Source organism: Anopheles cruzii, chromosome 3 (genome assembly GCF_943734635.1).
Source record: "Anopheles cruzii chromosome 3, idAnoCruzAS_RS32_06, whole genome shotgun sequence".
NCBI lineage: Eukaryota > Metazoa > Arthropoda > Insecta > Diptera > Culicidae > Anopheles > Anopheles cruzii.
Window position 1 is genome coordinate 52,468,405 of NC_069145.1, and position 23,351 is coordinate 52,491,755.

At 44.0% G+C, this 23,351-nt stretch overlaps 1 protein-coding gene across 1 annotated transcript; it reads left to right on the top strand.

The window, feature by feature from the left end:
* The first annotated feature begins 358 nt into the window (after positions 1–358).
* On the top strand, positions 359–22,459 carry LOC128273305 (neuroguidin). Its single transcript, XM_053011244.1, has 4 exons — positions 359–387; positions 20,481–20,709; positions 21,027–21,722; positions 22,154–22,459. Exons 1-4 carry the CDS (start codon positions 379–381, stop codon positions 22,294–22,296), a joined length of 1,077 nt encoding a protein of 358 aa, XP_052867204.1. The 5' UTR covers positions 359–378; the 3' UTR covers positions 22,297–22,459.
* The last annotated feature ends 892 nt before the right edge of the window (positions 22,460–23,351 follow it).

The following is a 23,351-nucleotide window of genomic DNA, read 5'->3' on the forward strand; positions in this document are numbered from 1 at the left end:
CGAATATTGCCACAGTAAACGAAGCTCCGTAGGAGGAAAAGAAGAGAAGACCAAACAGTGCACCAAACACACTCTAGAACCCACCGGAAGTCGCAAGAACAAACCCGTACCTCGTTCATCAGATTGGACGTTTTCCGCGTGAAGAAAACAATCATCGCTAGCCCCATCGGAATTAATACCGTTTTCGCTCATGTTCCACACAGTAACCGGAAGCAAACAACGGCCAGTAGCTCACATCAGCAGCACGAGCACCCGGGACAGAGGCAACTCTGAGCCGTAAGACCCGTTTTTGTACGCACGTGAAGCGGGATTTCAAAGGAAGCGGAAGTTCGTGGTGCAGTGCTAGAGACCGTTTCCGGCGAAAAATATACTTCAACCATGGTTCAGGTAAACGGAAGAATTGCAGCGGTTCCCGTCCTATTGAGGATGCAAAGTAGCTTCTAGTACGCACTGATTCGCCATGGAGAGTTGTGTCCCATAGTGTCCCTTTAGCATTATGATCCGGAGTTGCGTCCCGCTATAGGACCCGCGACAATCAGCAGTCAACATCGTATTTTTTTTTTTTGGCTCAACTTGTATGGCCGCGCTGTCGCGCTGGATCATGAACATCTGGGCCCGCCACGCCATCGTCCCGAAGGCCTTCTTTGTAAGCGGGTTTGGGCAAGGATCGCCGAAATGGATAAAAATCCTTGAAATCCGGACCGAGCAACCGTTGGAACGGACGCTTCGAAGGGGGATTAGAAAAGGTTGTATTTTTTTTGCTATCGTTAATGGAAATGGTGCTTCTTCCCCTGTGTGCCGTACTTGCCGTAACGGAACGGACCAGGTTAGATGGAACGTCGGGGCAACCGTGTGTTTCCAGGACTGCTTATGAATCGAGGGGAGGAATGACCGGTTAATGCTTCCTTGCGTGCTGTGCGTCTTTCTACATCTTCGCTCCGTCTTGCGGTTTGAAGGATTGCTTTTAATTTTGAAATTGCTAAAATATGACGGAACTGTAGATATGCGATATGCATGGCCAAAGCTGTGCCACCGGTGAAGTGTCTTTTCGAAGCATTTTGTCCAGTTTCAAAATGTTTTCTAGGTGCAGATTCACGGAAACTGAAGGTTTTTGTTTACAGCCTGTGATGAATAGTTTTTACGTTGTACAAGTGTGGTTTATTCACTTAGTTGACATGTTTTTAAAATTGTAATTCAGGTTTATCAACATTTTTGATAAGCTTTGTTTCAACTGCTCAATATTCGAATTTGTTTTAGTCTTAATTTCAGGTTTATTATGTGAAGTTACTGAAGAAACTTTTAATCAAATCGCAAATATCGCAGTTCGTCGTAGGAATTGCAAACGGTTGTGTCCTGTGCTAGTGATAATTTACTACAATTTATTGGTCCTGTTTGTAGCTTGTGCGCTTGGATGGTATGGCCACGCATTTTTATACCACCTTTTTAAAATGTTCCCTCAAGAAAAGGAACTTAAAAGCGGTGGGCACTATTGTGCATTGTCCTAGAATTTATGATTCTATACAGGTGACGACAAAAAAATATAAATTCAAACCTATCGCTTTGAGCAGGAAAGGATATGCGTAGCAGAAAAAGCAAACGAAACGTACACAACGAACACATGCTGTGTGCTACAATTTTTATTAAACTTTGTCGTGGCTATTGGACGGGAATGCGGCGGCAGGACTCGAGGGCATATGATCTATGCGAGAGAGGGAAGGAAAGAGTAGGAGATAGATAGAAAACGAGAATGAATGAAAAAAAAGAGAGAGAAATAGACAAAAATGAATGTTGGAATGGAAACGCGAGTGAGTTACCTAACCCAAAACCCTTAAACAGTCCGTATGTGCGTAATGCAATTTCTTTACCATGACAACCCTCGATCAACTGTGCGCTAATACCGGTTCCAGGATTCCTTCGATGTGTCGCTTGAATCGCAACGCAAAGCCAAAGCACCGTGGCAAGGCTATGTTACAGTCTTTTTTTTCATGATGATGCAAGGTATGGACCGAAATTGACGATCTTGAAACAGGAACGCATATCCCGAACAATAGCATGGCGTGCGTGCGTGTATGGGTGGTTTAACAAAACAACTGAAGAAAAAACAGTCCAACAAAGGCATAGGGACGACCGTAACAGATTGGTAAATGTCACACACAGTCAGGACAGACCGGATCAGAAGGAGCTCAACCGGTGTAGCGGTTGGTCCTTTCGTCCGTTCGGTTATTAGAGATTGTCCCACGCTAGGACACGCATTTCGCTTCGGTGCGTTGCTAACTATAGTTTCGTAGCCTACTACACCTTAAATTGTTTAATGTAATGCTTTTGAAGATGCTTTTTGGTTCTTCTCTCGAATTGATTCTAACATTCAATGTTCTCAAGAACAATGATTCAATGTAATGTTTTTCTACTTTGCTTAAAATATTTTACCAGTGTTATCTGTTCACATTTTCTACAAGAACTTAAGATAATTCATGTTCGCTTTCCGCTGTGTTAGCTCTTTTTTCGAGCCGATGTGCATAGCTTTACATGTTATCCTTACACTTTCCTTAAACTTCAAGGTTTCCCTTTTAGCGCCACTGTGAACCCAGACCCTTCTTGTGTGCTCGGCGTTGCGACTCGGCGTTGCGACTCGGCGAGAGCCGAGGGTTCATTGCCCGCAAGGATCCGCACCCCATGTATCGGATAATGTAATCAAGATTGTGCAGGGGTTGAAGAAGGTCCCGTTTCCGAATATAGGGTAGGATTTTGTTTCGAAAGCCAAATCATACCTTGATATTTTGCTACGTTATTTTCGGTAAACGACCGAGTGTTCCCGAGCTTCTTCTGCTTTTCAAGTTCGCTGACGGCCAGACTGACTATTTTTGAAAGTATTCCGAAGGTGCTAACTATTATTTTGTTACCGATCACAAAATGTCAGTTTAAAAGTATCTAACAGTACCGTAACACGTGGGTTTCCAGTAAAAAGTGCTCTAAATAGAAAGTTGCTCAGACCATGTATGATTTATGAGATTTAATTTTATTTCTGTGTAGAATTGGAACTCAAAATGATGCCGCGGAATGCACCGAATGGTGCGACAGCATCAACTGCACCGTACGTTGCTTATCCTGCAACTGCATCACGATGCAGGCGTGTTGCATCTCCCGCGCCGTGAATCCGCGGCAAACGCGTGAGCACTTTGGATTTTTTTGCTCATACGATTTTTGTTCGTTTCTCGTTTTAGCTCGGTAACCATAAATTGGTACGCGGAGCCGGTGATGGTCCCCGCAGGACAACCGTACTTGCTTGCTCGTGTACCATCTTGGCCGATGCGACAAGGTCACTGGGCTTTCACCGTCACTTTCTTACACTTGGCAAACATAGCTAGTACCACTACCACCAAAGCGTTGTTACTACGCCTCGCGTAACGTAAAGACGGGCCGTTATGAATGAAATCTCATCTTGAAGACTACGATAATGAACCGGAGTTGCGCAGTGGCAAGGAAGCTGTTCGCTTCCGTTGTGTTTGTTCGTGTTCATGATGCAAATCTTTTTCCTGCTGCAGGATCTTGAAGCGTCCTTTTAGATAGCCAGAAGGCTAACTTAACAGTTGCTCTACCTTTCGGAGAATGTTTCATTTTATGGTTCTCCAATCAAGCTCTTCCGGACAGACGGCTGTATTTGGACTTTTGTGGTTCAAGTTCGACCATCGCCTAATAGTTAAATAGTGCACCCAACAGCGCTTGGTGCTTCATACCTTCTTCTATAAAATCTTTCGTACTGAATTTGATTAACTAACTATTTAACTGCAACTTTATTATACTATCAACTTCAAATGTATGTGACTATACAACAACTAGTTCACAAAATAATTTTAATTTTGGAAAATTATGTGTCATTGCGGCCGGCATCGTCAGGGGCCATGTTTGGATATTGATTATTGTAGAAACTTAACTCTTACCTTCTCTAGTTAACTGTTTCCACATCGGTGCGGAACATGGTCGTCTCGTCGGTCGTGTTTTTAGTGGCAATGGTTCGCGTTTTGAACGCAACTCCAAGCTAAGCGAAACGAGGGACACAAAACCGTGCATTCTTGGCATAAAATATTTTTCCCTGCTCGCGTTTGACACTATTTCGCGCCGGTTCCGGGAGCCGATAAGACCAACGGCCGGTAGGGAAGGGTCGGAAACATGTCATGTTTCATCGCGACAACAATGCAACTGTTTGCCGTCAGGACCTACAAACAAATCAATACCATACCGTCCGTCCCACCTATTGCTGGTGCCCGCACCCCCCCGTTCCTGGGCCCAAATTTGCCCACCGGGACAGGCCGGTGGCCAGAGGAAAAGAGAAGGTTGTAAGGAGGGCAGAAAGCGAGACCAATGCCGCGTCTGTATTCGCCGACTCCCTCTCGGCGGCGCTTTCGGTTATCGTTTTTTCCTTTATTCATCAGAATTCCAGCATTTGTGTTTTGTTTCATTATGCAATCAATATCTATGCACTTTTTGCGCTTCGCAGTTGCGCTGGTGATGCTGCGGCCCCGGCCCCGTGCTTTTATGCCGGGGGAGTTCGCGCATTTTCATGAACGGTTTTCATCCTCTCATTGGCCACCGACGTCATCATCAATGCAATTTCATTCTCCGAACCGAACGCACCGCGAGCACCGAACGGATGGCCCGAGCCCGAAAGCCCTGTCGTTGTTCGCCCGGATCGATGGTGCACTCCTTTGCGCGACTTTTTTGCGTGCCGCTGCATATATAACATACCCGCGTTCGCTAGTCCCTCTCTGCGCCTTGGCTCATCCTTTCGGTGGGACGCGAGACGCGGCCTCACTTTCACGCTCGCTGATTACATTCCGTAGTCGGTTTGGCAATATTTGCCCGACCACACGGACCCGACGGAAAACTGGTGAAGCTCGAATTGTTTTCATTTTATTCGTTCGGACGTTTTCCGCCAAACACACGCGGCTCTGAAACAGGTCGGTCTGTCTCTGCCACGTAGGTTGGCAAAAATTTATATATAAAATGTATGTTTTTCTTTTTAAATTTTGTTCCTTTTGAGCTGCAAATCGCCGGCCGGTTGCTGGGTGGTGGCGCGCAGGTAGCGCATTGGAGGGGCTGCAACATCGTCGCGAAGCTCGCGTTATTCGCGTAAAAAAGTTTCAACCTTTTTAACTGCCGGGATCGATACACCACCGCGCCTGTGCCCTCACCAGGACCAGCCACTGGACCTCGGTGCGCATACAACAATCGTCGCCGGACGTCAATCCGGCGGATGGTAGTGAGGGTGGCCCACCACCACTGCCGCACCCAATCACCCGAACACGAACTTTGTTCCCCTATATTCCGGCCAGAGCCGCCAAGCGCCACGGTGCGTTTTTTCGCTTTCGCTCCCGAAAACGCATGTGTTATTAATTCGCCAGTCCCAAAATTAAATGCAGCGTGCAGTACGTTGCTGTCCGTTCTCCCGTACTCGGCGGACATTCAGCGGGGGAGAACCGCGGCGGCTCGGTTGTCGGTTGGTGCGCGCTCGGAGATGCACATTTTTGCGAATCATTTTGCCGTACGCCGGCCAATTGCAGTTGGTGGGCGGGTGCGTTCGCGAAACGCGGGCAATATAATGCACAAAAGACCGCCTACCCGCCGCCGCCCCGGTGTGTCTGCCTTCGTGGCCAGTCACGCGATGGTGGTGGTTTGCAGGACATAAGGCAAAAAGAAACCTCAACGCGCGCGGGGATGCTGCACCGCTCGGTGGCTCGGCTCAGGTCCCGCCGGTGTGTGTCGTTGGGAAATTTGAATGTGCAGATTATAATATATCGAAGGATATTTTGCTCGGCCGCCCTGTTTTTTGCCGCCGCCCCTCGGCCAGCTCGGCCTCGGCCACGGCAGGAATATTTGTTTTCATCTGCGCGATGCTGGGCAATTTTTTTGCCAGTCCCCAGCGTTTGTGTTTTCAGCCCGGACGTTTGGTATCCGTTGAACGGATATATGTATATTGGTTTCGAAATGATTAAAAAATGTTTGCATATTCGCACTGAATTTGTTTACCATCACTCTGCGCTTCCACTGCATGCACCGGGCACCGGGGCAGATTTCCCGGCGGGTGGGGAGGGTTTCGGAGCGGGCGGAATTGTATATTTTTCATAAATCGTCATATGCACCATCTCGTGTGCCTCCTGTGCACCAAGCTTCGCGATAAGAGCGACGTGGCCACTGTAGAGATGCCTGCCGTGGTTATTATTATTTCAGTTCGAAATGCGTTTTTTATAAATATATTGCGCAAGCCGCGTTCCGGGCAAATAATATATCATTAACGAAAGATAAATTCGTTATGACCGAATGCAAATGCACCAATGGAAAACTGCAGTCTAGTGTCGGAAAAAGCGTAATTTAATCCTTCTTTTATTTTGGTCTCTTAATCAAACCGGAGCCTTGTTCGCGGGGCATGCACACGTGTTATTTTGTGGGATTCGTTGCTATTCATTTTCGTTTGTGCATAATGAATTGCCGTTGCGGAAACTGTGCGAGAAAAATGGCTGGTTTTTAATTCAATTCCTTCTCCCGCGGGGTAGCTCTACTGAACGTATTCGGCACGTTCGTCAAGTAGCAACGAGGGGAAATATATTTTAGTAAAATATCAATATATAATAAAATAGTCATTGTATAAAAGCATACACTTGTAGAAAACGTTCATATTTTATCCACAAGATATTTGCAGCAATCTTTGCTTTATAGTATCGTTCTGTGAAACTTTAGAAAAACTAGGTTGACTTCAGAAAACGATCGACTCACTTGACACATGACATAAATGTTATATTACAATCAAAAGGGGACAATTTAAAAACATTTAAAATTGTTTTAATTCGTTGTATTATAATATACAATGTCAATACTGTGTAACACTGTACACTGGCAATTACTATGTTTGGTAATGCTATAAATGATATCCTTAATTTGTAAAGCAATCTTAATCATATTTTTAGTAAAATCATTTAGTAATCTTAATCATCATGTCTATAACATGTTCATACTTTTTATTTTAAATTTTGATCTATAGCCTTTTCTCATTTATGGATGATTAACTTCTATGGTTTGCTGTGAAAGTTTTTTTCATGTTCGAAGCCAAACAGCATCGGGACGATAAACTTCTTAAAAAAAAGTTGTGTTTGTACACCCCGACTTGTTATGACTATTTATATGTTTATGACTGACGTAAGGCAATAAACGTCAATACATATCCCTTAAAACATTTCACGCATTTGAAAAACTTATAAACTATTCTTATTTCAAATTTATTTATTTATTTTCAAAAGAAAACAGTCAACGGGCAACTTTGACAATAATGAACTTAACTTAGCACTTACAACTAAACTAATCGAATCGTAAACGCAGAAGGAGGTAATCGCTATTTTTAAGGAAACATACACGAAAGCAACATGGACGAAACATTTACTAAGAAGACATGAAAGCAAAAACATCACGACACTGATCAAGGGACATATTAAAGTCAAGAAGCGACGAGTAATTGCTATACGTACGACAGAGATCAAGTAAAGGGTCTTTATGTCCGGTGAGGGACCACCGCGCATCAATTCTAAGTTCCAGGTTAGGTCGTCGTGTCAAACAACGTGCATTAGCAGAAAAGTTAAGTCGAGCAAGGAGTGTCGGCGAGTCAATGCTTGAGGTCAAGATCTTAAAAGCGAAAACGGCTTGAGCCAACCGTCTCCGATGCTCGAGTGATCGTAGCCCAAATAGAAGGCAGCGCGTTTTATTTAAACTATTCACAAAACTTATATCCTGAATATAACCTGAATATAAACTGAGTGTCATTTTGGCGATCTACCATTTAAAGTTTCAAGCAGTGTGCACAGAATTTACATACCGTAGATTACGGGTATTGAGACCCTACATCTATTAAGACCCCCCCTTATTTTTAGATCAAAAATTTAAGAAAAACCTAAATTACTTTATTTTTATTTTTTAACGACTTTTTTTACAACTCATTCGTCATAGAAATTATGAAATTCTTTAGTTTCAAACATATCTTCTGTTTCCAAACATTGATTAACCAGTTTTCTAGCTAATTCTTCCATGTCATCATCATCTGTGTCTGAGGAATTACTTTGGGCAAAAAATAGCATTATCTTCAGAGCCATGTAATGCATTACTAATTGAAACATGCTTTTTTAAATGATTTGATGATAACATCTTTCTTCCCATGAAGTTTTCAGCCACTGGCAGACTTGTGAGATTGTTGGCCTCTTCAACAGGCCTGATGGAGTTAAGTTTCCTCCACTGCAAATCAAGAATAAAAATTTTCAATTTCTCTTCAAGCTTTGGCCAATTTGCTCCATATTTTGGCAAATGCCGATTCTCTTTGGGCATCTTCTTTAAATGATCTTCTTGTTTTCGCCATGCCCTGATCATCTTGGCAGTAGGTGGAGGCCCAAATTCACGTTCTGCGGCTGTATTCCCATTGATTTTGGCAAATTCAACCACTTTTAGCTTATATTTTGCAGTGTAGGAATTTCGCTTCTCAGACATTTTGAGAGAAAATTCAAAAAACAATAAAATTGGACACCAATCGTTAGCTGAAATATCAACTTGTTACGTAGCATCTTAAAGCAGCTGAATAACGGCAGAAAACTAGCTAATTAACCGGTTAATCCAGCAAGCCGAGTCGCTGACTACACCTATATAGACCCCCCTGGATTTTAGACTGAATTTTTTTGCAAAAAAGGTGGGTCTTAATACCCGTAATCTACGGTACTTCTTTGAATTTCTTTGAATGTCTCTCTTCTTTTTCACTCGCTTCGTATTGCTTCAAGTGTTTGCTTCAAGTGTTTGATACTGTTGAATTTTGTGATTGAAATGAAACTATTGAGTTTTTTTTATTGATCGTATATAAGGCACAGGCTGCAAAACAGGCCAGTATTCATTTATTATTATTACAACGAAAAGAGCCGTATTAAAGTTTTGAATTTAAGTTGATGCTCTGTCAGGGTTCGAACTAACGTTTTTCGCTTCGAAACTGAGCTACGGACGATCCCCAAAACAGTTCCCAGCAGTTGCTGAAGTTGTTCAATTTCTTACATTAACTCTCGAGATATTCGAGTGACACAAAATAAATTGGCAAATCATTGCTGTACTCGGCTCGATAGCTCGATTTGCGATTCCATAGCTATGAATTTCCATTTCATAGCTCTGAAATCCTCATCCTTGCTCTTGCTCCTTTCTCTCCGTTCCGTCCGGTCGGTCTTATCGTCAACGCACGATGTGGCTATTTATTTTGCGGATTGAATTTAAATGAATGCAATATTCGCGGAAAAGTACCGAACAAATAACTTCTCTATCGGGGACGGTCGTCGCGAAATGAAATTATCGGAAAATACTTTCTTGTTCACCTTTTACTGTCCCGGTCCCGTCTGTGGCACGCATGACGGGCTGAAAATATTTTCTATCAAAATATGCTGACCATTGTTGTGCCTCCGACGACGGCTTCGGCCTGAAGGAGAGGGGAGTATGGAGCTGTTAAAACGCATCCTCGGCTCGGCTCGGAAAATGGATGAACACAAAATTTCCGTTTTCATCGCCGCGGCCGCCACGATCAGCGCGCACAAGCAGCGACGACGACGATGCTGCACAAACAAACAGAGGCCCGTTAGTTCGATGTGCGAATATTGTATTCTTTGTTATATATGGCCATGGACACGGAAAGCTTATAATCACGCCAACGGTGTGCCTAGCATCCTAGGAAGGTGGGTGGGTCTTGCGCAACTGGAGTGCACCGTATATGCGTGCGTGCGTGCGTGTGTGTGTACGTAACCGTCGATCAACTCGTCTGTTCGATTATTGATTGTGAGCGGAAAGGTTGTGTTCTCTTTTCCGGGCGAAGGATAACTTCAGGTGCTGCTGGCATAGTGTTGGAGAAAAACGAAACCCAAAGTGCGGCCGAAGACCATTCCCTAATTGAACAGAGCCCCGGAACATGCATGTTGTTGTTTTGGTGGTACACTATATTTAAGGAAGCCTGCAACTCTGCACCGTGGGCCCGGAACACTGACGTCAGTTTGGAGCACTAACTATTGCAGGTTAAATTAAACGTTATGCGGCAGATGAACGGCGACAGACACGGAGTACGAATTCTGGATTGATTCTCGCGCCTTGGCATGGCCATTTCCTGTGAAGCAAAAGCTGCGTCGCAGGCCTAGCGGATGAAGAAGAAGCGTTACTCTGGTGCTCGGTCCTGTAACTGGAATATCGAAATGGAGGAATGACTGGAACAGCAGGAGCCACAACCACAAACTCGATCAGACTAACAATGTGCGGCGTGATAAAGTAAACATTGCCAACGATCACGACCTGTTCCGGCGCGAAGTAATCGTAAAAAAGCTGCGGCGGAACACCCGAGTGTGCGTAACGAACCAACGCCAAAGACCAAAGCTAGGAGCGAATCTCCGAGAAGAGCTTCCCGTATACTCAGCTCAACTACGGATGATTGGATTGGTTCCATACGCTCCTGCCCCGGGACCGCGCGTAACGTGACGAATCTGGCCGTAACCTCCGCGTGTACGTGTTCTTCCCGGGCGAGTGCTTCTGTCGACGTACGTTATCCTTCTGGTTGTCCTTTGATGCTATTTCTGCTTCACGTAGCTTCGCGCTGGCGTTTGGTGGACGATTTTAGCCATCAGTCATCTGACACAACACGCAATGCGTTCGGTGCTTGGAACGACTTACCGAAGAAGCGACCGACTTCCTGCTTTCTGCAATGCTGGCGACTTTCTTATTGATGTGCGCCCAATGGTCGTCTGAGAGTCGTTTCGGGGGCAAAATAATGAACGGGCGTTACTTCACAATGCATCGAATGTGACAGACGGAAGAGGTGGCCAACTTTGATCGTCGCTGTATTTGATGAGCAAAATTTATTACGGTAAACATGTATTCGGCTAAAGATGCTGCAAAGATTTCCTCTTCGAAGATAATCCTGACTATCCTTTGGGAAATAAAACCGGTACCTCGGACAGTACCAGCCGAACCGCTTTCTCACCAAATCGTAGTAAGCCAACTGTTGCGCTCCTCAAGCTAAATATTCTCCTATCGAATTGGCTCCATTTTAAAGTTTTTTCTGTTTTGTATTTTTCGTGCGTTACATTCTGGTGACGTATTTACAGGGTGAGCAAATTAGTGTGCATTTTTTCATTTGGCTATAAAACAAAAACGGCTGAATATTTTTCGATGCTTAAACTTTTATTTGAAAGGTTGATTCCTAACATTTATTTATGTAAAACAATTTTGGTAAAATGTTTACCACGATTGGCTGGACAGTAGCTTTTTTGGTCGACCAATTTTTGAGTACATTTTCGATTGTATGTGGTCCTATTTCCTCAATAGCAACTTGAATTTAGGTCTTAAGGTTGTCAATAGCTGCTGGTATGTTCGCATAACATAAATAATGATTGTGGCTTACACTGAATGGCACGTAGCGCCGTCCTGTTCAAACCAAACGCCGTCCAAGTTCTCAGCGTCAATTTCGCCGAAAACCCAAACAGCCAAAATCCGCACCAAACAGTCACTCGTTGTGGGTGTATTGGCTTCTCTTGCACGATATGTGGGTTTTCCGAACCACAATAGTGCTTATTAACATAGTCACAGAGGTGGAAATGATCATCAATGAAATGTGTTTTTGACGAATGATTTGACGTTCTACCTTTTTGGAAATATTTTTTCATATTTCCAAATTTTCTACAACCAAAATTGTATTTTATACATAAATGTTAAGAATCAACCTTTCAAATAAAAGTTCAAGCATCAAAAAATATTCAGCCGTTTTTATTTTATAGCCAAATGAAAAAATGCACACTAATTTGCTCACCCTGTAGCTATTACAACCATAGTTAAGGCACTTGCAACTCCCAACTCGTTCAGTTCAGGAATTCAGGGTGCACGGTTCATTAATTGGCTCCTGAGTGGGAAAACTTGCACTTGCGTGGGGCTTTCGGTGGGGTCTGAAGCGAAAGTCATGACTGTACCACATGCTGAAAATTCCATCATCCGCTAATGAAAATGAATCACTTTCGGGGGCGACGACGAGATCACATCGAGAAGCTTTTCATTTCGCGTCTGTGAACGGTGACAATCGATCCGGTTCGGTCCGGGCGCAAGCGTTCGTCTGCTCGTTCTCCTCGTTGTTTTATCCTGCCAGGCGCCCGGTTCTGGGTCCCGGTTCTTGTAGGGCTTGCAGCCTCCGTTCGCGCTGGTTCGCTGTTCGAATCCGCTGTGCTCTCGGTGGGACTCTTCGTTGCCCTCTCGCTCTTTCGCGCACACTTTTTCCCAGTTATTGGCCAAGCACATAGCGTATATTCGCCGGACGCACGGCCCGCAACGTATCGGGCCGATACATGACTGCTCCGACGGCCACTGAAGGCCCCGCCGTCGTGCGGGGGCTTTTCCCGTATTCACGCCGTGTGCTCGATTTGTTTTTGCGTTTTGCAAAATCACCTGCACCCGGTCGAAGGGGGTGTTGTGGCCGCGCCATATCGGCCTACGCGCTCCGGTGCACATACGGATCCAGTGTGTGGGTTTGCGATGCACTTGCAAGAGGCCGCTAGGGGGCGCTGACCACACACCCCTCGCCACTATGGGGAAAAGGCGGTCATAAGTCAACTTAAAAACTGAGGGTTTTAGTTATATTAGCCTAAAATAGATAAGTTATCTATGACAAATTCGAATTTTTAGCCTTCCCCGTTGCGCAGATTCCGAGAATTCATCTGTCAAAGTCGAAAGAGTGATAAAAATGGCTCTTTAAAACCAACTTTTATCAGCTATTTTAACGCGATCGTTAGCACAGTTCTGCAACGGTAATGTACAGGGTGTCCAAGCAGGAGCTCTTTTTTTCATTTGGTTATAAAACAGAAACGGCTGAATATTTTTCGATGCTTAAACATTTATTTGAAAGGTTGATTCTTAAATTTTTTTTACGAAAAACAATTTTGGTCAAATGTCTACCACAATTTGTTTGGCAGTAGCCCATTCGGTCGACCTATTTTTGAGTACATTTTCGATTGTATCTGGTCCTATTTCGGCAATAGCATCTTGAATTTGGGTATTGAGGTTGTCAATAGCTGCTGGTATGTTCGCATAACATAAATATCGATTGGGGCTGACGCTGTATGGCACGTAGCGCCGTCCTGTTCAAACCAAACGCCGTCCAAGTTCTCAGCTTCAATTTCGCCGAAAAACCAATTAGCCGAAATCCGCACCAAACAATAACTCGATGTGGGTGCATTGGCTTCTCTTGCACGATTTAAGGCTTTCTAAACCACAATACTGCTTATTAACCTAGCCACCGAAGTTGAAAGGAGCTTCAATGAAATGTGTTTTTGACGAACGATTTGACGACCTACCACTTTGGAAATAAATTTTTCATATTTCTCAAATTTCTGCAACCGAAACTGTATTTTGTACATAAATTCTAAGAATCTACCTTTAAAATAAATGTTTAAGCATCGAAAAATATTCAGCCGTTTCTGTTTTATAACCAAATGAAAAAAAGAGGGCTTGCTTGGACACCCTGTACTTGTATTATACATCATTCGAAAGGTAATGAATCCTTCTTTCGTATGAAGCAATTAAATGTTTACGTTTGACATTGCTAGGATATTTTTTTATCGGGAATTAGTATAGAAAATTATGAAAAAATACAGTTTTTCAACTTTGGTAATGCAACAAAAAAATGTATCGCGTTGTACTGCCTAAACGAGACATTACAATTAAAGTTTAGACAATTTTAAACATTTCCTGTAAGTTTTATTTGCCGATTCCTGCCGCAAATTTTGCAAATTCCTATTTTAAGAAAACAATTCCTGATGCATAAGGAGGCGCCTGGTCTCTATGTTTATTTATTTATTTACTAGCTGATCCCGGCGCGCGTTGCCACGCCTCATTTCATCCTCATTTCTCGATTATCCGACGTTTCAAAGGACTTCCTGGTGGCGTATCCGATCAGCTTCCATTTGCATTTCCCGTTACTTCTACTTTTCAGACGATCGGGCTTCCCGGTGACGTATTTGTTCAGTTTCCCTTTCCTCCTCCCGTTACTCTGTTCCGAATGATAGGGCTTCCCTGTGATGTATCCGATTGGCTTTCCTTCCCGCTTCCCGGTGGATACATGGCAAAACTCGCACCAGCTAAATTTGACTCAAATTGTTTGAACACTTTTCGAATTTTGCTGCAATTTACCCTAATTTTGTATGGGAGCCACCCCTTTGTAAAGTGGCGAAGGGTTTCAAAAAATCACCAGAACATGTCCCCTTCCCAAAAACTTCCACCTGCAGAATTAGGTTCGATTTGTTCGAAAACAACCCGAATTATGCTGAATTTTATGTTACGTTTGCATGGGAGCCCCCCAGTCCGTTGCTATCTCTCTCTCTCCCTCCCTCCCTCTCTCTCTCTCTCTCTCTCTCTCTCTTTCTCTCTCTCTCTCTCTATCTCTCTTTTTCCTCTCTCTCTATCTTTCTTTCTCTCTCTCTCTCTTTTTCTGTATCTCTCTCTCTCTATCTATCTGTCTATCTCTCTCTTTCTCTCTCTCTCTTTCTGTATCTCTCTCTCTCTATCTATCTATCTATCTATCTCTCTCTCTCTCTCTCTCTTTGTCTATTTTTCTCTTTCTCTCTCTCTCTCTTTCTCCCTCTCCCTCCCCCCACTCTCTCTATCTATCTCGCGCTCCCTCTCTCTCACTCTCTCTCACTCCCTCTCTATCTCTCCCTCTCTATCTCTCTCTTCCTCTCTTTCTCACCTTCTTTAAAAGTTAAACGCAAACTATGCAGTTCCCCCCAACATCACACTACTTCAAGATGGATGGAATGAGGGGTGGTGATAGGTGGAAGAAGGAAGGAAAAGGCTTTTAAGGGAAACCAATCGATTTACAGACCACCAAAACCTAAGAAACGATACCCATATTGCCCTAGGACGTATTTTAAGGATTGGGGTTGTATGGGGACCCCCCCCTCCCCTCGTCCTGCAAGGACCAAATTTCGTCACATGGTTTCTCAGGTGACCATCAACTATTGTGCAAGTTTTGATTAAATTCGATTCATAACTTGTGGAGTAATTGATATTTTAAACAGTTACTTGTATGGGAGGGCAAAGAAAGAGGGGGGTGAGGGGTTTCTAACCTTGACTATTGCACTCCCCGGCCCCAAAAACCCCTGTATACCAAATTTCGAGTCAATCGGTCCAGTAGTTTCGGAGTCTATAAGGGACATACAGACACAACTTGAATTTTATATATATAGATTTATTCATAAAAAACCGTCAACGGGCAAACTTAGTCTAATTGACAATAGACAATAGTAATAGTAGTATGTTGCAGCAGATTTGCGCATTTGCAGAGGATTATGCATTGAAACATTGTGGTGTAATGCAGATTGCATAACTCAGGCGTTTAGATTGTGTATTGTAAGATTTTAGTGTCATTCAAATTGCATAGCTCAGGCGTTTAAAAATCTTAAAATAACGAAAAAAAAGCTTATTTATTATACTTGAACGCTTGTATTACACATAAAAAGTTGAATTTAATCAAAACACATGCAAAGAAAACAAAAACGTTGAAAAAAGTCCATAGATTCTTACTAAAAACAAATATGTCCGCCTTTCACATACAAATTCCCTGCTGTGCCTCGATCTCTGGAATCGACAGCGGAGACACGAACCATTCGACCGGTCGTCCCGCGGGAACGTTCCGGGAGCTCGCGCCGGGTTATATGCGCCTCCGCCCCGTTATTTGCACGGCATCCACAGTGGCTGGTTGTGGGTGGGGTGCAGGGATCCGAAAAACTACGGCTGCAATTCCGCCAGTTTTTTCCCTCTCTTCTACTGTGCCGACTTTCCCCGTCGCTTCCATTTCGCCGCCATTCGTCGATACCCGACCCGGGTTCGACGGATGGTTTTGTGCCATTTGTTCCGCTCCCGGGTTCCGGTTCTTTTTTTTCGCGCACAGCATTTTTTCCTCCCACGTGAAGCGGAGTTTTCCTTCAGCTCTCTCCGCTTCCTTCCCTTCCCTGCTGCTCTCGTGGTGTGCAATGCGCTTCTCGTCCCCTTGGTCCGGTCGCCGGGCCCAGTGAACGGCAGTGCGTTCGCGGGGCTCGAGGATCAGCAGGATCTGCTGCTACCACTTCGCGCGCGCTGTGTGTGTGTGTGTGGGAAAGCTTTGGCCGGCTACTACTACGGCTTCGTCGCCGATGCTCTCCCCGACGGGGAACGGGCCATTTTGAGCGCACTTTTTGCGCTTCTAACGAGCATCGGATGGATGTGGATTGACGGGTCGTCCTCGGCCCATGTGCCGACCGACCGTGAATGCTTGACAGGAGGATGGTCGCCCCGTATAAGGACACCGCGAGCTGGGGAGGGGTTTTTTCACCACTCTATGCATTATTGGCGACCGCTGTCCATACCACCAGAGCCCCCGGCCACCACCGACAAACGTTGTTTATGTGTTTCCGAACCAAAATGATTTGAATGCCAACCGACAGAGAAAGAGAGAAAGAGAGATGGAAAGGATATTCGCTACAGTCCACGTTGTGATCCACACACACACGCACGCACATGTATTCTGGCCATTGGGGGGGCGTGTGGTGGCCACGATTCGATTGTATTCGTGTATTGGAATCCTCGAACGTGTCAAGTAGTGGCGCGGTCTCGATCGTTGTGTGGTGTGCAGGCCGCGCACTTTCCTCACGCTGCGAATGCTGGGAAATTCGGGACTAAATGGTGATTTTTTCTTCCTCCATTGCGCTCCGGGACGCTAGAGTAGTAGGACTTTCGTGGCCATTGGTGCGGACAAAGAAAATCCCAAATGCGACGGAATGGGTGAAGGCCATACATCCTTTCGGCGGTGCGGCAGAATTCCTGCCCCGCCATGTGTGTGAGTGTGGTTGTGTGGAGGGGATGTTTTTTTTATTTAATGTTTCAGCACGCAACTCGTAGCTACCATCCCTCCCTCGGCTTGCCTTAAACACACAGCCCCCGCGGGGCCTGGACCACTTATTTCGGCAAACCATCGTCTCTCGATCGTCAGCGCGGCGTTCGCCAATAATTATACCCACGGATTCTGGACCCCCAGCTGCAGGCCTCCCTACACATCCTGGGTTTCATCCTGGTGCTGCTAATTCTGTTTCGTTTGGAGTATTTTTTTCCCCGGTCCCGGTGCCGAACACCCGACGCCGCGTTTGTTCCTCGGTTCAAGGCCCGAAACCCGCCAGCACGAGAGAGGGACAGGATTGGATTGGCCAGCATAAAAGGGTGCCACCGGCCGCCCAGGCAGCCTAACAATGATTGGAAGGGAAGAAAAAGGATCTACGACGGAAGCGTCGAAGGGCAGAGGGACAAAAGGGGGCTGGAGCATGAAAAGCATTATGAGTTATACGGTATCGGGCTGTGTGCATTAGCGTATCGAAAAAATGCTCTGCGAATGAAGATGGAGAACCGCACTCGGCCGCGGCCGCGTATGGTTTCGCTTTGCATAAAATACCGAACGCATTGCATAAGGGAATGTTCCATTGTGCCACTCCCGTCTGCCGTCCGCGACCCAGTCTGAGCCTTTTTGACCAAATTTTCTTCTCTTCCTCACTCGCCTCTCAGGTATTGAAGTGGTGTGTTCGTGTGTAATAGGACGGCGAGAAACTACGGTTTGGAAGGAGCAGGGATTTGTAAAGATCGCGAACCAACGAAGGGCGCGCTTACGGTTTCCGTGGTCGTAACTGGAGTAGGACTAGGACTGATTTGTTCTTCCAGTTGTAGTATCATCGTCGAGTCGAGGACTAGAAGATGAACCTAGCGGACATTACCTTTTACTGCTCCGATGCACCGATGATAGACGAGAGTTGTAAAATTCATCGATCGCGCCAAATGGGTCGATTGATTTACTCGATCCCGCACTAGAATCCTGTCGTGAATCCGGCCGATGATCATCTATCCGGTGCAGTCTTCCATTTGTTTCCTGTCAAACGATTGTATCCTATATTTTAGTTTTGGTGCAGTAATTTTGCAATACAGTCATAATGTTTAAAGTTTGACAATGTCATTGAAGGCTGAAGAGCGATTTTTTAAAAAACGTATACCAGTCCTGGACGTCGATTTGGAATTAATTCATAAAACGTACTAAAAAAACGTTGCCGCTTGTGGAACACGTGTCACGCCGGTATCCTCTACCGATTGTTTATCCGTTTGCTAGTGTCACTATTGGAATGCTCCGCAGTGAGCAGAATTGCATATGGCGACGCTAACAAGCGCCGAGGGACTTGTTTTTGGGATGCGGAGCGTTGGGGAGGTGTGTGAACCCATGGTTCTACCAGCACTGCCGGTCAACCGGTTCCCAGTCCCCACAGTCGGCTCGTTTGCTTCGCGAAAACCTAGCCGTGATGTGTGCTCTGTGCGCTGATGATGGTCACCGAGTCCTCCGCGTACGCCGGAGCCCATGTATACAGACATATTGATTCGCGATGCTAGCTTTTCGCGTCCTATGTTCTCTCGATGTACGGTCGATGTACAAATGAAACCTCCGTCGGGTCGGGCCGGCACCACCATCCGGCACCTCTCCCGGTCCGGTCACTTGTAGCGGGCGCGAGCACCGAATGTTGTTCCATTTCGCTTTTCCAATATTTGGAACACCATGAAATGTGCACATACACCACAGAGGACCCGTAATCGCGCTTCGCTACAGCCAGGATGGAGTGTACCGTGCAGCAGGACACTGTGGCACCAAAAATTTCCTTCGCGATTCGAACCGTTTTACTTAGTGGTCATCTTTTTGAATCTCTCTTTTCTCTCTCGCTCTCGCTCGCTCTCTGGCACATGGTAAATATATTTGGGGATAATTGGAAAAGGGGGCTCAGTTTGTAGTCTGGCAGGCAAAACGGACATGAAAATCTGATCTGCTTCGTCCTTCCTCTTCCGAGTTGCAGCGGCGGCGAAACCTGGGCGGGAAATATCATGAAATGAATGGAAATAAATCAATAGAATCCGCCACGGCGCGGCCGTTTTCGCGTGTGGCGTTTTTGACGGACCAAAATCGACAGAATTTGACCACCAGTACATTAGCAGCCTTCTATGTACGCGTTTTCGCGAGATATTGCAAGTGCGTTGTGTGCGTGTATGTGCCGAATTTGCGAGGTTTGCCTTTTGAATTTTCCGGAACACCTGTTCCGGTTTCTCTGCCGAACGGCTTTTGGGCAGTTCATATTGGGTTGTGTTCCTCGCTTAATGTTATATTTTTATTAAATGTTTTTCTACGAAATTTAAATGTTTAAATTGCGAGCGTCTTACGTATATAATTTGTCCATTTTATGCGCGAAAACGGCCTCTGTTCCCTGTCCCGTGTGGTACGCTTCCGGGCAAACAGCTCTTTTCATCTGTCAACTAGTTGAATTCAAAGCGCGGGTTTGAATGAGCTAGGAAAGAAAGGAGACACTGCTCAAGACCATAGAGATATTGGAAAGTAATAATTGTGTCATAATATGTCATAATCGATGATCGATGAACGGATGTTTCCAATACTAAATTTTATTTTAGATAATGCTCGTGTATTTTAGCAAATAAAATAATTAGCATCAATGAATTACTACTTACTATTAATTACATCCAGTAACTGATAAACGAATGGAACAAACAATAAACAGTGAAAGCATTTTTTAAGTGTAAAGTATCAGCTTTAAAACGAGCCTTAAAACTTAAAACTGTACGATCGATACTTTACGAGATATCACTAAAGTCATCTACTGAGAAAAGAATGGATCACTTTTTCTCCAGCCTTATATAATACGAACTCTTACTCAACTCTACGTATCGCTGCTACGTTTATCTAATATTTCGATACAATCTACAAAGAAGTTGATGTATTTATGTTCATGTTTGCATTTGATAAGAATTGGCTTTTCTATGTCAGATGCGTTTCCCTTAGAGACCAAAAATGTGAACATAAATGAAATGAAAACAAAAAATCGTTCTTAGGACGTGCACTATTGCATCCGGTCCGACTATGGCGAAACTTTGTTTCAGCCAGGTCACGAATAGCACAGACGCAGGTTAAAATATTTATCAGTAAATCTGCTGGGGTAGTTTCATTGGCATCGCTACGCTAAGAGCATAGTGGCGAAAGATAAAAAATGCTCACAGTAGCTTGCAATAGAAAGGTACGATGCAGAACCTGGATCGTCATGTTTGATTGATATTGATATTAATACCGAAAACGCAGATCTTGCGCACGGTGGTGATGATTTTTTCAGTGTTTTCTCTTGGTAGCTGGCGGATATTTGCAGTGTTTCACATCGACTGGATGCCCGACAGAGTCGCGCACCTTCTCGCATTTCTCCGGTAGCAATAGGTTTTGGCAACTGTGGAGCATGACTGCCCATCGCGAATCCTGCGTTCTATTTTTGTGACCGAAAACCCTGCTAAGGACTGCTGCATGTTTGTTTTAATTTTAAATTGTTGTTCGTTGCCCGTTGCAGGCTTTAGACGAGTACGACATCCAGCCGGACTTACCGCAGGCGTTGCGTTTACTGGACGAAATGAACAGTAACTTCCGGCAGGTTTCCGACCTAGTGGGCAATATGCTGCAGCGTGTCAAAACCGGAGAGCTGTCTACCGAGTATGGACTAAACTTTCTGGAAATCAAGTATCACATGCTGCTAAACTATCTTATCAATCTGACGTACGTGGTCCTGAGAAAATGTTCTGGTGAGTATAAAAAAATAAAGCTGCAAGAGAAGCGAAAATTAAAACAGGCCAAAAGAGATATCGAAAATCGAAAGCGAGGTATTTGATGAAAACAATTTCAAAGATTAATAAAATATCAATGAGTTATAGGTGAAAAAATTAAAAAGAATTATACAGAAAAATTAGGGAAAATTGTTAAAATTTGTCTAAGTAGATCAAAAATGGAAAAAAAACAAAGCTAAATCATTTGTTCTATAAACTTTACACACGTTTCATACAACTACTGCGTTTATTCTTTAATAATTTCCTTTTTTACGTTTATATTCTTTCGTTCCCAGGTCATCGAATCGAAAACGATCCGTCGATCGATAGATTGATTGAAATACGAACAGTGCTGGAGAAGATTCGACCCATAGACTACAAGCTTCGATACCAGATAGACAAATTGGTGAAAACAGCCGTCACCGGTGGCAGTGGCGCTGCAACTGACACAACCTCATTCCGAGCGAACCCGGCGAACCTGGTATCACAAATACCGGAAGCGGGAGAGGAAGCCGGTGGCCAAGATGCGACAGCAGTCGATGGTGGTTCTGACGAAGATTCGGACAGCTCGGCAAAGGTTATGCTGAAACTGAAGCGTGCCAAGGAAGCGACAAAAATGTTTGCGCAAGGTGGCACCTCCACTGTGGGAACGGAAACTATTGCGGCTGATAGTTCCACAAGCGGTCGACGGAGCAAACACGACCTTTACGTGCCACCCAAACTAACATCGATGCCTTACGAGGAGGACACAAAAGCCGAACGAGCCCGAAAACAAATGGAACGCGCAAGAAAGAGAGCTCTAGGGTCTTCGTTGATACAGGATTTAAAGGATGAGTATCTCGATACGCCGGTCGAGCTGTCCAGTAGTTCCCGTGCCCAGCAGATACTGTCTCGTCGCGAGCGGGAGCGCGAAGAATATGAGGAGTCCTATCTTACGCGTTTACCGGTTACGAAAGCAGAAAAACAGCGTAGCAAAAAGCTAACGACGCTTGGTAAGTTGTAGAAAAATCGGTTTATTAGGTAGTTTGTTTAATTAGTTAGCTTGCTCAGGTTAGTTATGTTTTACATTTTATGTTCCTCTTTTCATGCAATATTGTGCAATTTCTACGTATCCGTTGCTTTTGGTTTTATAATTTTTCGTGGTAAACTGTTGACGTTGTTAACATTTTGATGACATAGTCTATTTGAAGGAGATACGCACGCATAACGTAGGAAACAAGGATACAATCCTTGATCGCGTTGCACGACTTTATTGCCCTGTGCTTCTGTTGCATTTAAGCGTCACAGAAGAAAAGCTCATGTTACCGGTGCCTAGCTTTTGTGTGAATGAAGCTTTCAAATGGTGTATGGCAGATATCATTAGTTCGAAAGTTCGTGATATTTCGTGCTTTGTCCTGATATTATTCTTTTTGTATCCTTTCAGCTACCTTGGGCGATGAGTTAACAAATTTCACCGATTTAAGCGTGTTGAATGATGACTTTGCTTCTTCCTCGGCAAGTGGTGGGAAAAAGCGCAAAGCCACCAAAGTGAACAAGAAACATGGTAAGAAGCGACGTTTTCGTTAAATGCTGGTGAGAAGTCTATATCAAATTAGAAACCATATAGGAGAATATAAAAAGTGACCACATCGTTACAATAGAGCGATTATGGTGATGATTGGCATTTTGCAAAGTTATTCCATAAAATGAAGTTTACAATTCAACAAATTCGTCTTAACAGATTTCATTTGGGAACTTTTTGTGTAGTTATGAAACGTTAGATTTATTTTGTATTGTTGAGAAAACATATGTTCAATGAAATGATTGCTTCGTTTTGTTTTGTTAGTTTACGTATCTATAGTTTATTTGTCTACTGATTATAACATTGGTTACATGGTTCGTACCGAGATCATTCAGCTATTTTTCACCGATACTTTGGTTCTTATGCGAAAAAGGTCAGTTTGAACATCGATATTGCATCTACTTTGAGGCCAAAATATGAGCTGGCAGATATGGGTCTGTCCGTTCTAATCGAATGTAAACGAAATTTGTTTCGAGAAATTCCACTTATTCAAATACAAAATGCGGAAATCAGGTTTTTGGAAAGGAAAAACATAAAAAATAAACGAATGAAAAACAATAAGCAACAAATGAAAGCAAAATGAAAACGGCACGGAATGCAGAAACGAACATTAAAATCGAATGTTTCACTATCCTAAAAAGTATATAAACATCTATTCGAGTGTTATAAAAAAAGCATACGATGCGATGATGTTGTCTCAATTGCAATAACACTTATCCAACTTTTCAAAAAGCAAATCAGTAGTCTGGACAGACTAAAAAAGTAAAGGCTAAAAAACCGGAATCAGGTAACTATAAACTTATTCGTTACATTAGTTTTATGCAAGAAATTATAGTTTTCTGTACGCGTTATTATTTCCTTCTATGGGCGTTCGACTTCAAGAAGATAAACAAATCATAGTTATTATCAAATAAACTAATAGGAAATAAACTGTACAGCGTATTAGAAAAGAAAATGGAAAACACAACTGATAATAGTTATAACTCTACAAAAACCAGATTTTCGTTACTTTATATTGGGGATACAAAAAAGAGAAACACGAGCACAGCAGCGCAATTTG